The 17404-nt window shown below is 35.9% G+C and overlaps 3 protein-coding genes across 3 annotated transcripts; 2 read left to right on the top strand and 1 right to left on the bottom strand.

Annotated features, from left to right (window-relative positions):
- Positions 1–129: 129 nt before the first annotated feature.
- Positions 130–3647, bottom strand: LOC108344816 (uncharacterized). Its single transcript, XM_017583318.2, has 9 exons — positions 3491–3647; positions 3311–3367; positions 2717–2814; positions 2449–2518; positions 2159–2207; positions 1528–1616; positions 1394–1441; positions 739–798; positions 130–506 (listed from the first exon to the last, which is right to left on the bottom strand). The coding sequence occupies exons 1-9, from the start codon at positions 3548–3550 to the stop codon at positions 384–386; spliced, it is 654 nt and encodes a 217-aa protein (XP_017438807.1). The 5' UTR covers positions 3551–3647; the 3' UTR covers positions 130–383.
- An 862-nt stretch (positions 3648–4509) lies between these two features.
- LOC108345167 (uncharacterized) lies at positions 4510–5852 on the top strand. Its single transcript, XM_017583750.2, has 2 exons — positions 4510–4915; positions 5018–5852. Exons 1-2 carry the CDS (start codon positions 4713–4715, stop codon positions 5598–5600), a joined length of 786 nt encoding a protein of 261 aa, XP_017439239.1. The 5' UTR covers positions 4510–4712; the 3' UTR covers positions 5601–5852.
- Positions 5853–15267: 9415 nt separating this feature from the next.
- LOC108345176 (uncharacterized) lies at positions 15268–16514 on the top strand. Its single transcript, XM_017583757.2, has one exon. The coding sequence runs from the start codon at positions 15413–15415 to the stop codon at positions 16340–16342; it is 930 nt and encodes a 309-aa protein (XP_017439246.1). The 5' UTR covers positions 15268–15412; the 3' UTR covers positions 16343–16514.
- The last annotated feature ends 890 nt before the right edge of the window (positions 16515–17404 follow it).

Here is a 17404-nt window from a genome sequence, read left to right as displayed (position 1 = left end):
CAGTGTTTCATTATGGATTACTCCATTTTATATCGATTCACTTAAGTTTTCTTTTTTTCAGATTAAAAGTAAATACTCCAAAACAATAGTACTTACGAGAAAAGTTCAACGCTAAATTGATAATCCATATGAAATAGAAGGAGCATAATATTGTCTGATATAACTAAGTTTCATGATATAACCAACTTCTGGAAGATCCCTGTACGAACAAGCAGAAAGAGCACTGTATCTTCTCGACCATTGAATTTATAGATACACACAACTAAAAGAAGTGCCATCGACCAATTTTACGTGCAAGTGCTTGTCACATAGAGAAGGTTTCTTTCTATAGGTACCCAAAATTTTCCTTTTTCTTGCAATCTTATCATACATTCCAATACACACTATCCTTGTCTGCATGAAGTACTTCTTTGATGACTTGCTGGAACAAACCGCCAGAGGTCCACAGCAATATCTACTTCCTTCTTCTTATGAAATTTGTACATTTTTGGTACATCAAACCGAAGCTGCCAAAGCAAGAGGAAAAAAAAGTTCAACCGTAAGAGTCTGGTAAATTGTATATTGGTTACTATACAAATAACTGGCATAAGAACACTGGAGTTATTGTTCCTTATGATGAAATCAATAGGAAGAGGATTATACATTTTTCATGCAAGAAAAAACATGAGTTTATACAGGAACAAATTAACTTTAATTGCACGATTAAAAAACATCAGATATGAAGTAAATTTCACTCACCTCACATATAACTTCAGCACTGCTAGCATTGAAATCCCTTAGTGCTGTTCGTTTCACATGCTGCAATCAGATAAAACTGAATTACGGTACTGTCATATATGAGAAGAAAATCATATCATACTGTTCAAATGCTACACAGAATTGTAGATTGCGATCGCATGCTCATGCATTAAACACAGAAGAAAAGCAATCAGTGATAAAGACATTGGTGGTGATTGTATTTTGTAGGGGAATGACACTTCTAATACTGCAGAAAATTTCCGTCGGGGAAAAACTTCTACAATGCTTTGATAGGAATTGTATTTAAATAAGTATATGTACTTAACGATAAATCAACATATGAAAAAGCTAAAATTTCATATTAAACCCGCAACCTGAACCCTCTAATTGTTTTAGTCTAAAACCATATAATTGGTTCATGCTGTGCCTCTACTCAAAATGCAAGCTAGATTCAAAAACTATAACTAGAACTTAGTATAGAATAAGCTTGATAGAATGATACCACACTAGTGAAAATCAAGTGCAAAGGTTCAAGTAGTAGAATATGATGGTCAGTAACTTATGGCTTCATATACCTCGTGGGAACAAAATAAACTAATGTATGGCACAGGAGATAATAAGTTAATAATTAGAATTTAAGATGAAGATGACTTACATCTCTTGTTGAAGTCTTATGCAAGGAATAAACAGCTTGAGAAGCAACCTGACAAAGCAATATATGGTACATAGGTAATATTAGAATTTCCATCAGTCCTGCGTTTATTACCAAGCTTTGATGTTTTTGCTTACCTTCAAAGCAACAGAGAGAAAATCCAAATCTGCACCTTTTTTACGAGTACCAAATGGAGGATTCATTATAACTGTATCAACAATTGAACCTAGAGAATACCAAGATAACCATGAGTTTGTAGGAGGAAAAAATTCAGCAACACGTAAAATCAAGAATTAGAATTTTTTTTATCCAGCTTTCCCCTTAAATCGGTGAATGGTTCACTTGAACATTTTGTTTCGCAGCAACTAGAACAAGTCATTGATAAATGAGATACTTGTAAATAACATACAATGTCCATGAGTCATATAAATGATGCATAAAGAATATGCATGTTACTTTAGGAACTAAGGACTAAGGATTCAAACCAGAAACACAGTTTAATCAATTAACTCTGAATTATAGTTTCTAGAGCCATAATTATAAGCATCTTGGAGAGGAAAAAGAAATTTTGCGGAAAGGTGGGGAGATCAGTAAATTGCACCACGCAACAAGCTTTCATTCAAACTGGTGTTGCTCCAAAAGCCCAATAATAATTGCAAACTTCAAAGATAAAAGTTACGTTGCATGTACCCATCAACAATATTTCCTCAAGAAGCAAAATTGTATAATGTTATGGTATTCTAAGAAAGAGATGACGTGGAAAGCTACCTCTCCATCCCAAATCCAAGACATTAGACCGAATAAAATCGATATCAAGCTGCAGTTTCAATAGAATAACAAAGGAATGTTGTGCATCAGTCATCAGTAGTCAACTTTAACATAATCATTGAATTTGATAAAAACAATTTATTCTTTGCATCTAAAGAATACTATTCATATCCTGTTATTCCAGTTTTATGTTAATATTCAAAACAAACAGAAAATTATTATTCCTTTTCTCAAATAACAGACTCAGTAATTGAAAATCGAAACCATAACAATAGGCAGAAAGACAGTACCTCAAGTTCCTCTGCATTAACAGAAGCTACTTCAAGAGATTCTGGATCAATGTCAATGCTGAGAACATGTCTGATCAATGCTAAGAAAAGTCAAGAGAATATTAGATACAGTAATACAAAAGCATCTCATTTGATTTAAAAATCACGAAATTCAAAATTTTGTAATAGCCATACTGTGATTCTAATCTCCACTCTGATTCAGGTTAGGTAACAATAAAAAAGTAAGGGAATGAGAAACATAAAGTAGGCAGGGAAAGATGCAACTCACTCTGCACTCAAAAGGGCAGCTGCAACACCTAACGTACCACAGCCGCATCCAAAGTCAGCCACTACTTTGTTGCTCACATCCCCAAAAGAATTCTCTGCCTGATTCTCATGAACAGCAAAGGAACACAACTTTAACAAAGTGGAAATTACTATAACTATTTCACAACCCAAAAACTATTCCCTACATATTTTGCAAATCCACACACACACACACACACACTCGCACACAATTGAATTGATTTCTTAAAATACCCTCCCCATATTTCCCTGATCCATACCACAGAACTGCAAGCAAATGCCCCAAAGACGGTCTTAAAACCCAAAAGCCAATCAAAATTGTCACAAACAAGAATCATAACTAAATGTTCCCAATCACATCATCACACAAGCAATTGTGACCAACACAGGTTGCACTGCATATACTAGGCTGACCAAATTCCACAAACAGACAAACTCTAAAAAACACCCATTAACGACCAAAGCAAGATGAACATGATATAAGGCAAAAGAATCCAACTTTAGCAAATTTGATGAGTAAAGATAGAAGGGAGACTGAAATAAAAAAGGATTGCGAATAAAGGGAATGAGGGAACACAGTGAAAAGCATTCGGGAAGCAATATGGGGTCCCGTTGGATACTGTTCAAGCTCCACCTGCATGCCATAAGCCACAACCACAAACAAGGAAGAAGTGAGTGACCAATGTTAATGTGATAATCATAATTCAGAAAAGGAAGTGAGATGGTGGAAAGTTTGAGAGAAAGGAGAAAGATTTACCTTGGGTTGAGGGAACTGCTGGAGACCACCAAGAAGGCCTTCCAACTGCTTCAGCTTCATCTTTTCCGATTCAAACTTTCACTGCCATTTTTTCTTCTGCCTAAATTTTCTATCATTCCTTCTTTCCCTTCATTCTCTGCTTCCACAGTTTCAGTCTCTGTTAAGGCCCGGCCCAATCATACTGCAAAAAACAAATTGGGCTTACTATTTTCTTCTTTTTCTTTTCTCTGTTAAATATTAACACAAGTAATTACCTTTTTTATTACTCAATTATTATTATTTTATAAATTTAATATTTAAGGTTTTTATATTTTACTTTTAAATTTTCACAAATTTTACTTATTTGTTAAAGGTGTAGCATGTGAAAAGTTGAAAAAATGTCATTATTATATAATATATATATTTCACAATAACGTCATTTTATATATTTTTTTTAAATAATACATTTTTAAAGTCTTATTCTTATCATACAACCACACACTTATTTAAATAATCAATAAAATATGGAAAATTGAAATGTGCATTTGTACAGTTTTTGTTTTGGGCATAAATATTACAGTGACAAAATGGTTTTAAATTAAACTTTACAATTATAATCCATATCAATAATAATTTCAATAACAAATATTCTCAGTATTCAAATAAAATAAATTAAGGGTCCCTATATATATATATATATATATATATATATATATATATATATATATATATTCTTTTCCATCCCTGGTAATTATAATTGTAATCCACACTCATATAAAGGAATTGAATCAGTGGAAGGAGGAAGAATCAAACAGGTTGATGAATGGAAAATATATATTACAGTAAAAAGTTATGCACTAATTAGATGCTACAATGATGGAGAGAAAAGTGGCTTGGAAAAAATATGATGGAGAATTAGATGCTACAATGATTAAATTAATAAGCGGAAGAATAACGCTACCAAGTGCAGAAGATTATACTGTACTCTGTGCATCTATATATAGAATTTTGGCATGTGAACATAGGCAAACCACAGAAAACCTAAAGTAGCTTATTCACCCATTATTACTTCTTTTAGTAACTGCATATACATATGCCCTACATCCTCCTATATTTGCACACCATATTTCTCTATATCAATTCGAGCTTCAACCCTTGAACTACATACAAATCCATTCCAATCTTGGGGTGGAGTTGTGGTGGTGTTGCTGTGCGGCGTATCTATTTTTTATATAATAAGAAGATGGGAAACAGTCTTGGTGTTGTTGTCGATAATTATATTGGAAGTGTTCCATATCCTTGCCATCTACAGCTGGGACCATCCACTTCCATCGACTTGTCCAGAAATTTGCCGGAGCCGCCAGAGAATGATTTATTTATGGAGAATGAGACATGGAGTGTGACATACAGAGTAGAAAAGAAAAGGTGTCGTGTACAATTAATAAGGTATATTGATTTCGTGTTGGTATCATATGTCCTCTCGGACTCCTTATCTGGGACAACTAATGTGACGATTGATATGGAAATCATTGATTCCAATTATATTAGGATATACCCTACCAGCTGGAGTACTGAGACAGACTCCATCTTATGGACAAAGAGAAACACTAGTTTTGATGCATGGGGGGCTGTAAAGGAAACACAAGTTGACTTGTATGGGAGTGGAGGCAGATGGGGTCTTCTTGCTGTCGAGTCAAAGAGAAACAAAAAGGAGCAAGAGGCTGAGGTGGTGACCGTGATGCACTACATTGTTAAAAGTAGCGGAACACCTTTTTACAGATCTACTGGAACGGATATTGGCCTTTCCGTGGTGGCAAAGTTTCGAATATCAAATGGAAAATTTCAGATAACAGGGGAAGGCCTTGAGCAGCATCCTGTCTCTTCATTACTTTACATGTTTGATGAAGTCAAGAGAACTGGGATTTGGAAGCCTACCATGTGCCCTCATTGCGATCATAAACGTAAGGGTAAAATGTTTTGGCAGTCTGACAGTGAAGACAGTGACAGTGTTTCCATGCCACTGCTACCTGCCACCCTGAGAAATTCAAGAGGGGTCTCCAATGGTGGAAGGTTCCGGGGAAACGGTAATGGTAATATCTATGAAGGCAATGTTATGGTTTACAAAAGATGATAACAGTTATCAACTCAAACAAGACAAGACAATCTTGGGATAAGATTTGCGTTTTCTTTTTGTTAATTGACAAGAATTTGTCTATGGTTGGATATTATGCAGAATCCAATTGTAAACAACTAGTGTTTGTACTTTATGTTCTCTTCTTTAATAATAAATTTGGTGTTAGTGTGTTCCTTATGTGATTATCTTAATCACACAAGTGGCTATGACTGTATACATACAATCCATTTGTTTATCTTTTGTATTTTTTAACTTGCACTTATTTATTGATTTTTGTATATTAATTAAAAACGGAGTCACTACCATGAGCATGACAAAAATTCCTTCTTTCACATGTTTTACAACGAGAGAATGTTTTTCTTTTCTCTCTTCATTATCGTTTGTTTTACAACTAAATATATCTGATATTTCTTTTAGAAAAAAAATATTCTTAAGTCATTAGGAAATTGATCGTAAACCTGCATTTTAATTTTTTAACCTGTTAAGAGAAATCAAACAAACATATTATAATAGCTAAAGGAAAAAAGTTAAGAGAATCAAACAAATTAAAATGGAGCTACATGTGTAGAATTCTATCCATAGAAAATACACGTAATTGTAATTTGGATTATCATCGTTGTCCTTTACTTGTTAACTGAAATTAGAAACAATAATCAAGTGTTACTACTGTTTTACAACGAGAGAATAAGTTTTACTATCTGCTTATTATCGTTTGTTTTTGTATGTTTCTTTTTTTTTAGCATGAGTGCAACTAAGTATCTGATAGTTTTTTAGAAAGAAAAAATATTCTAAGTCATTAGGAAATTGTTCGTTTTCCTCCATTTCAATTTTTTAACAATCAATTTAAAAGAATGGAACAAATTCAAAAAGAGCAACACAATGAATGGAGAAGATATGCATGGTAGTGCGATAGAAACACAGGGTAGAGAATTAGATGCTGTGAAATTGAATTTGTCTGCGGATGAATAACGCTATAACGTTGAAATATTCTATATATTGGTGAAGAATTTGATAAAAACACAATTTAAATAAATTTTCTTAGGTATGAATGATCAAATGATCACAAATTATTCACAGTGTTTGTGTGAATCCTCCAGAATACAATTTCCAAAAATTTCGAGATATCATAACTAATAGGAACAACTTTTTAAAAAAGGAAATATAAATCAAGAATAGAAAAAAAAAGAGAGAGAACAAAAGTGTGATAAACATAAACGGGGTGCTTTTGTAATTTCATTTTGAGTCTTATTTTATTTGGCTCCTACCGTTTGTAATTTCAGTGTTTACTATCTGTATTTATTTGATTTGTCACAATCACTGTTTTTATACCCGGTTAGTCATTATAGTTAGCCCATTAGGGTTTCTAGTTTTATTCTTGTACTCGATCCTGCGTCTATTTAATGGCATGAGACATTCAATCAATTACAACATAGAATTACAAAGTTCAATATCAGTGTGTGTCGCGTTTTCTATTTTACATATTAGCATTAGAGTTTTATGTCCTAAGTGTACGAGTGAGAGAGGAAAAAAGTTAAACATTGAAACAGTGTGTTTCAGTCTCTGCAAGAAAAAGATAGTGTGAGATGAAAAATCTTGTTAATGATATATCCTTACCAATTCTGATAATCGGAGTTTATAGATAAAGGTTTTTTTAAAATCTCAAGACATATATAAAAGATGTAATAGAGATTTGGTATTAAGAACCAACAGATGATTAAGAGCAAATGATAGCCCTGATTGCGTATTTGAGAAAGATGTAAATAAAAAATAAATAGACTTTGTATCTATTGTACATGACAGTGGATGAATCAGATTTTGAGAAGATAGTAAAATTTGCCTCTTTAAGGGAAGTGTAAGAGATTCTTTATATAAAAGAGACAACCTGTTAGGCAAGTCCGTAATTCGGGTAAAGAAGGTGGTAAACGAAGATTGTTTTTCTCTTAAAATTTTAATATAGGTAAGATTTAATTTATAAATGATCTATGATGAAGTTGGTGTAATTCACTGACGAATAAAGTAGAAAATACCTTCACTGTCAATACATATTTTCTAAATTGTAAAGACTAAAATGATAGAAAATAAATCAAAATTACGGATTAGAGGGTATCCAAATGATAATTCAACCTTATTTTATTTGTTATTTTAGCAGTTATAGTTATTGTTTTATGCACAAATATTGAAGCCATCAAGAAAATTGTTTATGAACTGTCACGTGTTCTTAAAAAATAAACAACCTCTGTGACCCAAATTTGATATAAAAAGATTGAATTAGTGGAAGAATGAAGAATCAAATAGGTTGAAAAATGGAGAATATATAACAGTAAAAGGTAATGAACTAGATAGAAAGTGGTTTGGAAAAAATACGATGGAGAATTAGATGCTACAATGATTAAATTAATATGCGGAAGAATACTTCCAAGTACAAAACATTATACTATATTGTGTGCATATATATATATATATATATATATATATATATATATATATATATATATATATATATATATATATATATATATATATATATATATATAATTTTGGCATGTAAACATCGTCACCGGGCAAACCAGAGAAAACCTAATCTAGCTTATTCACCCATTATTATTATTTTTAGTAACTGCACATACATGCCCTACATCCTCCTATATTTGCACATCATGTTTCTCTATATCAATTCGAGTTTCAACCCTTAAACTACGTACAAATCCATTACAATCCTCGTGTTGAGGTGTGGTGGTGTTGCTGTGCTGCATATATGTTTTGTATAAAATAAGATGGGAAACAGTCTTGGTGTTGTTCTGGATAATTATATTGGAAGTGCTACATTTCCTTGCCATCTACAGCTGGAACCATTCACTTCCATCTACTTGTCCAGAAATTTGAATTCGAAAAAGGAGGAATGGTTGGTCGAAGACATGTGGGAGGTGACATACACAGTAGATGAGAAAACGTCTATTGTACACCTAAAAAGGTATAATCTTCTTCGACATGGCAACCTCGAGCCGCTAACATATGTAGTATATGATTTCATGGACTCCTTATCTGCGACAACTCACGGGAGTATTGAGATAGTAATCACTAAGAATAATTATCTAAGGACAAGCCTTCCCTCGTTGAGGTGTTTAACAGACTCCACTTGTATGGGAGTGGAGGCAGATGGGGTCTTCTTGCTGTGGAGTCAAAGAGAAACAAAACGGAGGAAGATGCTGAGGTTGTGACCGTGGCGCACTACATTGTTAAAAGTAGCGAAACAAGTTTTTACAGATCGACTGGAACAAATATTGGCCTTTCCGTGACGGCAAATTTTCGAGCATCAAATGGAGAATTTGAGATAACAGCGGAGGGACCTGAGCAGCATCCTGCCTTTGCATTACTTTACATGTTTGATGAAGTCAAGAGAACTGGGAATTGGAAGCCTACCATGTGCCCTCATTGCGATCATAAACTGGAAGGGTAAATTGTTTTGGCAGTCTGACAGTGACAGTGTTTGTTGGTATCTAAGAAAATTATCTCTTTATTAAGAAACTTTGAAATACAAGCTCACACAGAATACTTCACTCTTTCTTTCTCACAACACTCTAAAAGCTTACATACACCACTATATTTCTCTCTTCCTTCACGGCACACTACACAAGCACTATTTATTTTTCTTTCACTTCCTTGATATTTTACACACACACACGGTGCTTCTATTTATAGCAAAGCATAGACAAAACAATCCAAAACGTAGTGGAGTAGCTGAAAATGGTGGACACTAAAATCCAAATTTGAGTGGTATGGTGGGCAACTTAATGGAGCAAAATGGATGGTGCAGAATGGAGATAATGGTCAGAGTGGAAGACCCATGATGGGTGGTTGGTTGTCCACTAAGTTTATTTTACAAAACTCCTCCATAAACTTAATGGACTTTGTATCCTTCTGTCATGCCAATCAACTTCCTTAAATCTTGGAATGACCTTGTTGGTAATGGTTTTGTGAATATATCTGCAATTTGCTTCTTGCTTTCTACATGTTCAAGTTCCACGCTTCCTTCTTTCAACTTTTCACGGATGAAATGAAAACGAACATCAATATGCTTGCTTCTCTCATGATTTACCGGGTTCTTTGCTAACTCAATTGCCGATCTATTATCTACTCGGATCAACACCTTTTCTTCTTGCATTATCTCCAAACTTTGCAACAGGTTTCTGAGCCATATTGCATGTCGGACACTCCAGGATGCTGCCACATACTCAGCCTCACATGTGGATAGCGTCACGATGGGTTGCTTCTTTGATAGCCAAGTAAATGCTGTATCTCCCATGAAGAAAACATAGCCAGTTGTGCTCTTTCTATCATCTATATCTCCACACCAATCACTATCTGAATATCCACTAAGCCGGTAATGATCTGAGTTGGTGTACAATAATCCAAAAGACATGGTTCCCTTTACATACCTTAGTATCCGCTTTAGTGCTTTCCAATGAGAATACCTTGGCTCCTCCATAAATCGGCTTGTGATTCCTACACTTAGCATCAAGTCTGGTCTTGTATTTGTCAAGTATCTCAGACTTCCAATCAAACTGCGATACCTTGTTGCATCAACTCGATTTCCATCTCCGTGTCTGGACAATTTTGTTCCAGGTTCCATAGGAGTAGAAACCGGATTGCACTTCATCATCTTTGCTTTCTTCAATATCTCCTCAGCATACTTCTTTTGAGACACAAAAATTCCTTTTGTGCTTTGGTCCACCTCCAAACCAAGAAAGTACTTCATAACACCCAGATCAGTCATCTCAAATTCCTTTTTCATCACCTTCTTAAACTCTACGACCAACTCATTTCTGCTTCCCATGAAGATTAAATCATCTACGTATAGAGCAACGAACAACATATCTCCTTTGTTCTTCTTTAGGTATAGAGCATGCTCATACGGACACTGCTCATAACCATTCTTCTTGAAGTAGGTGTCAATTCTCTCATTCCAGGCTCGAGGAGCTTGTTTCAAACCATACAATGCTTTCTTCAGCTTCAACACCTTTTTTTCTTCACCTCTTCTCATGTAACCAAGAGGTTGCTCTACATAGATCTCTTCTTTTAAAATTCCATTTAGAAATGCTGATTTCACATCCATCTGCTGTATCTTCCATCTGTGTTGTGCTGCTAAAGAAAATAGCAGTCGGATTGTCTCCATTCTTGTTACTGGAGCAAACACTTCATCATAGTCAATTCCTTTTTGCTGTTTATAACCCTTCACCACGAGACGAGCTTTGTAACGTTCCACATCTCCATTTGCATTGATTTTCTTCTTGTATACCCATTTTAAGCCAATTGGTTGAGCTCCTATGGGTAGATCTGTCAGTTCCCAGGTTTCATTTTTTTCAATTGAGCTGATTTCTTCGTCCATTGCTTTCTTCCATCTTCCATCGATCACAGCCTCTTCAAATTTGACATCTTCTGCTCCTGCCAACAAACATATTACATGTACCTCATCAGTGGAGTTGTAAATGTCTTGTAAACTTCGAGATCTAGGTTGCACAGGCTCATCTTCTTCATCAGAATAATTGTTGATTCTCTCAGCTATAGTCTCTAGGTTTCTTTCAGAAGCTTTCTCAGATATTGTTGAGTTCTCTTCTCCAGACTCCGAGTTCCATGATGACTTCTCCTTCATGTTGTCCCAGCTCCATTCACTTTCCTCATTAACTTGGACATCCCGGCTTACAACTACCGTGTTTGTAATTGGGTTATAAAGTTTGTATGCTTTTGCTTTTTCATCGTACCCAATAAAAACATATTTCTTGCTTTTGTCTTCTAGTTTTGTTCTGTGCTGAGTAGGAACATGACCATAAGCCATGCTGCCGAAAACCCTAAAATGGCTGACATTCGGCTTTCTCCCTCTCCATGCTTCTTGTGGAGTTATTCCATCTAGTTTAGTATGTGGACACCTGTTTTGCACATAAACTGCACATTGTACTGCTTCTGCCCAGAACTTCTTTGGCATATTCTTCCCTTTAAGCATGGTTCGAACCATATCAAGAATGGTCCGATTCTTCCTTTCAGCAACACCATTTTGTTGTGGGGAGTATGGAGCTGTAAGAAATCGTTTTATCCCATGTTGTTCACAGTATTCATTAAACTTTGTTGAAGTGAATTCACCTCCCCTGTCTGATCGGACAGCTTTTATCTGTTTGCTGGTCTCCTTCTCCACCATTAGTCTGAACTTCTTAAATGCATCAAAAGCTTCTAATTTCTCTTTTAAGAAATATACCCAAGTCTTCCGAGAGAAATCATCTATGAACGAAATAAAGTATTTCTTACCACTGAATGAATAAGGAGAGATTGGTCCACACAGGTCAGTGTGTATCAGACCGAGTTGTTCTTCTGCCTTGAACTCAGTTGACTTCGGAAACTTAGTCCTCGGATGTTTTCCGAGTACACACTCTTCACAAAACTTCTTTTCAAATTCTACATCAGGTAGTCCGCGTACTAATTGCTTCTCTAATAGTTCAGTCAGACCTCCAAAGTTCAAGTGGCCAAACCGGAAATGCCATACCATAGCTTCGTCCTTCACATCAAGCTTCAGACACTTGTTTTTCAGAATATTCAGCTCCAACTTATACATCCGGTTTTTCTTCATTTCTACTCGTGCAATCAGACGACCGCTTTTATCTTTCAAATATAGTACTCGATCTTTTATCAGAACTGAGTTGCCTTTTTCCATCATTTGACCCATGCTTAAAATATTACTTTTCAACTCGGGAACATAGTAGACATCCCTTATTTCTCCAATCCGTCCATCCTTCTGTATGTGTCGGATTGTTCCACGCCCTTTTACAGCCACCTTGGAATCATCTCCAAATGAGACATGTCCGATTTCAACTTTGATGAGTTCGTTGAACAAACTCTGATCTCCGCACATGTGGTTACTTGCCCCTGTGTCTAAGTACCAAACAGAATTGTTTGAACAGTTTGGCACAAGCTCAGCTTCTGGATCTTTTGACATCAATAAGATCCCAATTTCTTCATTGGTTTCCTCAGTAAGAAAATTTGTTTCCTTTTTCTTTTCAGCCTGACAATATTTTTCTATGTGGCTTGGCTTCCCACAATTATAGCAATTCCCTGATCTGCACTCGTTTGCGTAGTGGCCAATTTTGCCACACCTGAAACATTCAATTCCTGACTTAGATCGACCTCCTCGACCTCTTCCTTGACCACGACCACGCCAATTCTGTTGTCTGGTCTGGTTTGTGTCGGCTTCAAATTCACCTCTGCCACGTCCACCTCTGCCACGTGTACCGCGTCCTCGGCCACCTCTTCCTCTTCCTCTAGGATCTTGGCTCTGAGTGTTCCGAGTTCCTCTTAAGTCAAGTTGCACTTGTAGTGCTTGGTCAAGAGGTTCTTTCATTTTTCTTCTCCTTTGTTCATGGGCCTCAAGTGACCCAGTAAGCTCTTCAACTGAGAGTGTTGAGAGGTCCTTCGATTCCTCAATAGCACAAACTATGCTTTCGAAATCATCTGTTAGTGATCTCAAAATTTTCTCTACCACCCTGCTGGCTGGCAATTCCTCTCCATTTTTACAGATTTGATTTGCCACTGCTTCCACCCGAGATATATACTCGGTTACTCTTTCTTTTTCCTCCATTCTCAAACTTTCAAACTCGCCTCTGAGTGTTTGAAGCCTGACTTGCTTAACTCGGTTGTCACCTTTATATACTTTCTCCAAAATCTGCCATGCTTCTTTTGAAGATTTAGCATTTACTATCTTCTCAAAGCCAGATTCATCCACAGCTCGGTACAATATGTATAGAGCTGATTTATCCTTCACACGCGTTTTCTTCAACGCTGCAAGTTGGGCAACCGTCTGTGCTTCGTCATCTGTGGGTTCTTCGTACCCACTCTCCACTACATCCCATATGTCTTGGGATCCCAAAAGAGCTCTCATTTGCACACTCCAATTGTCATAATTAACTTTCTTTGACAATTGGGGTAGAGACATACTGTTTGCAAAGTTTGCCATTTCTCACTCTCTTTTTTTAACTCGAACACTCAGACTGTGAAAGCTCTGATACCAATTTGTTGGTATCTAAGAAAATTATCTCTTTATTAAGAAACTTTGAAATACAAGCTCACACAGAATACTTCACTCTTTCTTTCTCACAACACTCTAAAAGCTTACATACACCACTATATTTCTCTCTTCCTTCACGGCACACTACACAAGCACTATTTATTTTTCTTTCACTTCCTTGATATTTTACACACACACACACGGTGCTTCTATTTATAGCAAAGCATAGACAAAACAATCCAAAACGTAGTGGAGTAGCTGAAAATGGTGGACACTAAAATCCAAATTTGAGTGGTATGGTGGGCAACTTAATGGAGCAAAATGGATGGTGCAGAATGGAGATAATGGTCAGAGTGGAAGACCCATGATGGGTGGTTGGTTGTCCACTAAGTTTATTTTACAGTGTTTACATGCCACTACCACGTGCTACCCCGAGAAATGCAAGAGGGGTCTCCAATGGTGGAAGGTTCCGTGGGAATGGTAATGGTAATTTCATTGAAAACAATGTTATGATTTTCAAAAGAAGATGATAACAGTTATTCAACTCAAGACAAGACAAGACAAGACAATCTTGGCAGAAGATTTGTGTTTTCGTTTTGTTAGTTGACAAGAATTTGTCTATGGTTGGATATTATGCAGAATCCAATTGTAAACTACTAGTGCTTGAATTATGTTCTCTTCTTCCTCAATAATAAATTTTAGTGTTAGTGTCTATTTTTCTTATGTGATTATCTTTATCACACAAGTGAATCCATTTGTTTTCTTTTGTATTTTTTAACTAGCATTTAATTATTGATTTTTTTTATTAATTCTTTTTTCCAAGAAATATATATTTATAAAAGAGTCACTACCATGAGAATGAGAAAAATTCCTTCTTTCACTTTTTTTACAACTTGAGAATAGTTTTTTTTTTATTATTATCTTCTCATTTTTACAACTAAATATTTGATATATTTTTCAGAAAGTAATATTCTGAGTCATTAGGAAATTGGTCGTAAACCTCCATTTTAATTTTTTAATCTGTCAAGGGAAATCAAACAATCATATTAATAGCTAAAAGAAACCATTAAGTTAGAGAATCGAAAAAAATTAAAAAAGAGCAACATGTGTAGAATTCTATTCTTAGAAAATACAAGTAGTCCTAATTTGACGATTTTGTCATCGTTGTCGTCTACTTTGTTAACTGAATTAGAAACATTCATCTAGTGTTACTACTGCTTTACAACGAGAGGATGATTTTTCTTATCTGCTAATTATCATTTGCTCGTGTATGTTTTTTCAGCATGACTGAAACTAATCATCGGATACTTTCTGAGAGAAAAAAAAAAAAAAACCCTAACCATTAGGAAATTGGTCGTAAACCTCCATCTCAAGCGTTTAACCTGTCAAAGAAATCAAACACGTATATTAAATAGATAAAAGAATCAAACAGGTTAAAGAATCGAACAAATTAAAAAGAGAGCTAAATAATGAGTGAAGAAGATACGCTGGTAGTGCGATTGAAATACAGGTTATGGAATTAGATGCTGTGAAATTGCATTAGTCTGCTGAAGATCCACGCTTCCTTTACAGATAACGTGGAAATATTCTATACTCTACACACTAAGTGTTGATAAATATCCCCATGAACATCCAAAGCAAGCATAGCAGAGAAAAACCCACTTCCATTAATGGGTTGCTGAATTCCCGAGTCTATACAGTTCCCTTTTACATATTTGCGTACCATCATCTCTCCATTCAAATCTTAGTCTGGTGGCTTTAGATGGGAAACATTATTCGCAGAGTTGGTCTTCTCAGTACTGTTGGCGCTGGAGAGGATGAACCTTTCCATTATCAGCTAGGAAGAAAAGTCTTCGTTGACTTGACAGAAAGAAAGTTTGAGCAAAACCGTAGTGGAAAGTTGATTACGAAGTGGATCATGTCATACACCGTAGATGTTTCAACTTGTAGCTTCACTCTATCGATAAGCAAGGAGGATGGAGTTGCCAAGGGTTTACTGTTACAACTCCTCAATGTAATACCGGATGGAATTGGACAATTTTCAAATTACAAGTTTGATTTGGATGTACAAACAGTCACCGAATCAGATGCTCTGGCAAATCCCAACTTTAATTTCAGTAGCTATGATGGAACGACTACAACAACTATAAAAACTATTGAGTATGGCAAGCAGATTCATGGAGGCAGCGTTACGACCACATATGTTTTTTTGTTTGGGAGTGTAGACAGAGGGTGTCTTGTTGTTCTGGAAAATAAGAGAAAGATTGAGGAAGAAGGACCTTATGCAGTGACTCTGGCACACTATATTATTACCAGTGCTGGTATTAATCATTATTCTGGAACTAGATTAGATGTTGGTCTTTCTGTAGTAGTAAAGATTGGAGCTTCCAATGGGAATTTGGATATAACGGTGGAGGGCCCTGACCAACACCCTCCTCATGGATTACGTTACCTGTTTGGTGAAGCCCTTAGAACCAGGATGTGGAAGCCTAGCATGTGTCCTCATTGTTATCATAAATTGAGGGGTAAAATGTTTTGGCAGTCTGACAGTGAAGACAGTGATAGTGTTTCCATTCCACTGCCACGTGCCACTCCGAGAAATGCAAGAGGGGTCTCCAATGGTGGAAGGTTCAAGGGAAATGGTAATGGTAATATCTATGAAGGCAATGTTATGGTTTTCAAAAGAAGATGATAACAGTTATTCAACTCAAGACAAGACAAGACAATCTTGGGAGAAGATTTGTGTTTTCTTTTTGTTAGCGGACAAGAATTTGTCTCTGGTTCGATATTATGTAGAATCCAAATGTAACCTGCTTGCTCTTTTTATTTTCTTTCTGAATAATAAATTTCCGTGTTGTGTATGATGTGAGTATCTTTATCACACAAGTGGCTGACTATATACAATTATTTTGGGTATCCAGTATTATAATAAAGTTTTGTTTTGCCTCTTAAAAAAGTTATCTTATTAAAAAAATAGATGATAAAATTCTTAAATAACATAAAATATATAATTATCACTAGTAAAAAAACTGTTTTTTAACTGGCGCTATATGCTTCGGTTTAAGTGAAACTGAAGTCTATCAAAATACGGTGATATTTTTGTAGTTTAAACAAACTTATAAGTCTCGGTTTAAGGGGAATTGAAGCATATAAGGTATATTACCTCAGTTAATACTACAACCGCTGTCTAAAAGCTGTACAATCTCTGAAATTTGAAGCCTGCACAGAGTTTATGGCTTCGGTTAATTCAGAATCCGTGCGTATAACCATTTCATTTTTTTTTTTGAGGACTATATGCCTCGATGGAGAGTAGAACCGAGACATATGTGTGTATTGCTTTGGCTGACCCGAGGTAGTATTACTTACCTCTTAATCTCGCTCTGCCTCAAAAACATAACCGCAGTTTCATTTCCATCTTCCTCGAGAAACAATTGGCCTCTTCCCCTTTTCCTCTTCTTTTCCTCTACTCCAAAAACATAACCTACTAGTCCAAAATCTCCTCCACGTAGAGACTCAAGGTGACCAAACCCGAAGCCGAAAACGAGATCCCTTTGCCTTCCTCTTTATTCGCCAAAACCCTACCGTTGGGAGCTACCACCACCTCGTCGTGCGACGGCTGCGAGCGCGACTTCACCTCGCCTGCAATTGCGTCGCCTTTGGAGGGAAGAGCAAGTGGTGGCCGTTGGGAGTGAAGTGAGGTTGCTCATTCGCGGCAGCCATAGAGGTTGAACGGGGTTGCGCCATGGAGATGAAT

The sequence above is a fragment of the Vigna angularis genome, chromosome 8 (assembly GCF_016808095.1).
Source record: "Vigna angularis cultivar LongXiaoDou No.4 chromosome 8, ASM1680809v1, whole genome shotgun sequence".
Classification (NCBI taxonomy): Eukaryota; Viridiplantae; Streptophyta; class Magnoliopsida; order Fabales; family Fabaceae; genus Vigna; species Vigna angularis.
The sequence above is the reverse complement of the archived record's forward strand: the minus strand, read 5'-3'. Positions and strand labels throughout refer to the sequence as shown.

Bases quoted from the DNA above. Each gene is read 5' to 3' on its own strand.
- LOC108345167 (XM_017583750.2), top strand. From the start codon at position 4,713: ATGGGAAACAGTCTTGGTGTTGTTGTCGATAATTATATTGGAAGTGTT. The intron at 4,916-5,017 runs GTATATTGATTT...CAATTATATTAG, and splicing joins TGTCGTGTACAATTAATAAG to GATATACCCTACCAGCTGGA.
- LOC108345176 (XM_017583757.2), top strand. From the start codon at position 15,413: ATGGGAAACATTATTCGCAGAGTTGGTCTTCTCAGTACTGTTGGCGCT.
- LOC108344816 (XM_017583318.2), bottom strand. From the start codon at position 3,550: ATGAAGCTGAAGCAGTTGGAAGGCCTTCTTGGTGGTCTCCAGCAGTTC. The intron at 2,519-2,716 runs GTGAGTTGCATC...AGCATTGATCAG, and splicing joins GCTGCCCTTTTGAGTGCAGA to ACATGTTCTCAGCATTGACA. The intron at 1,617-2,158 runs GTAGCTTTCCAC...GGTATTCTCTAG, and splicing joins CTTGGATTTGGGATGGAGAG to GTTCAATTGTTGATACAGTT.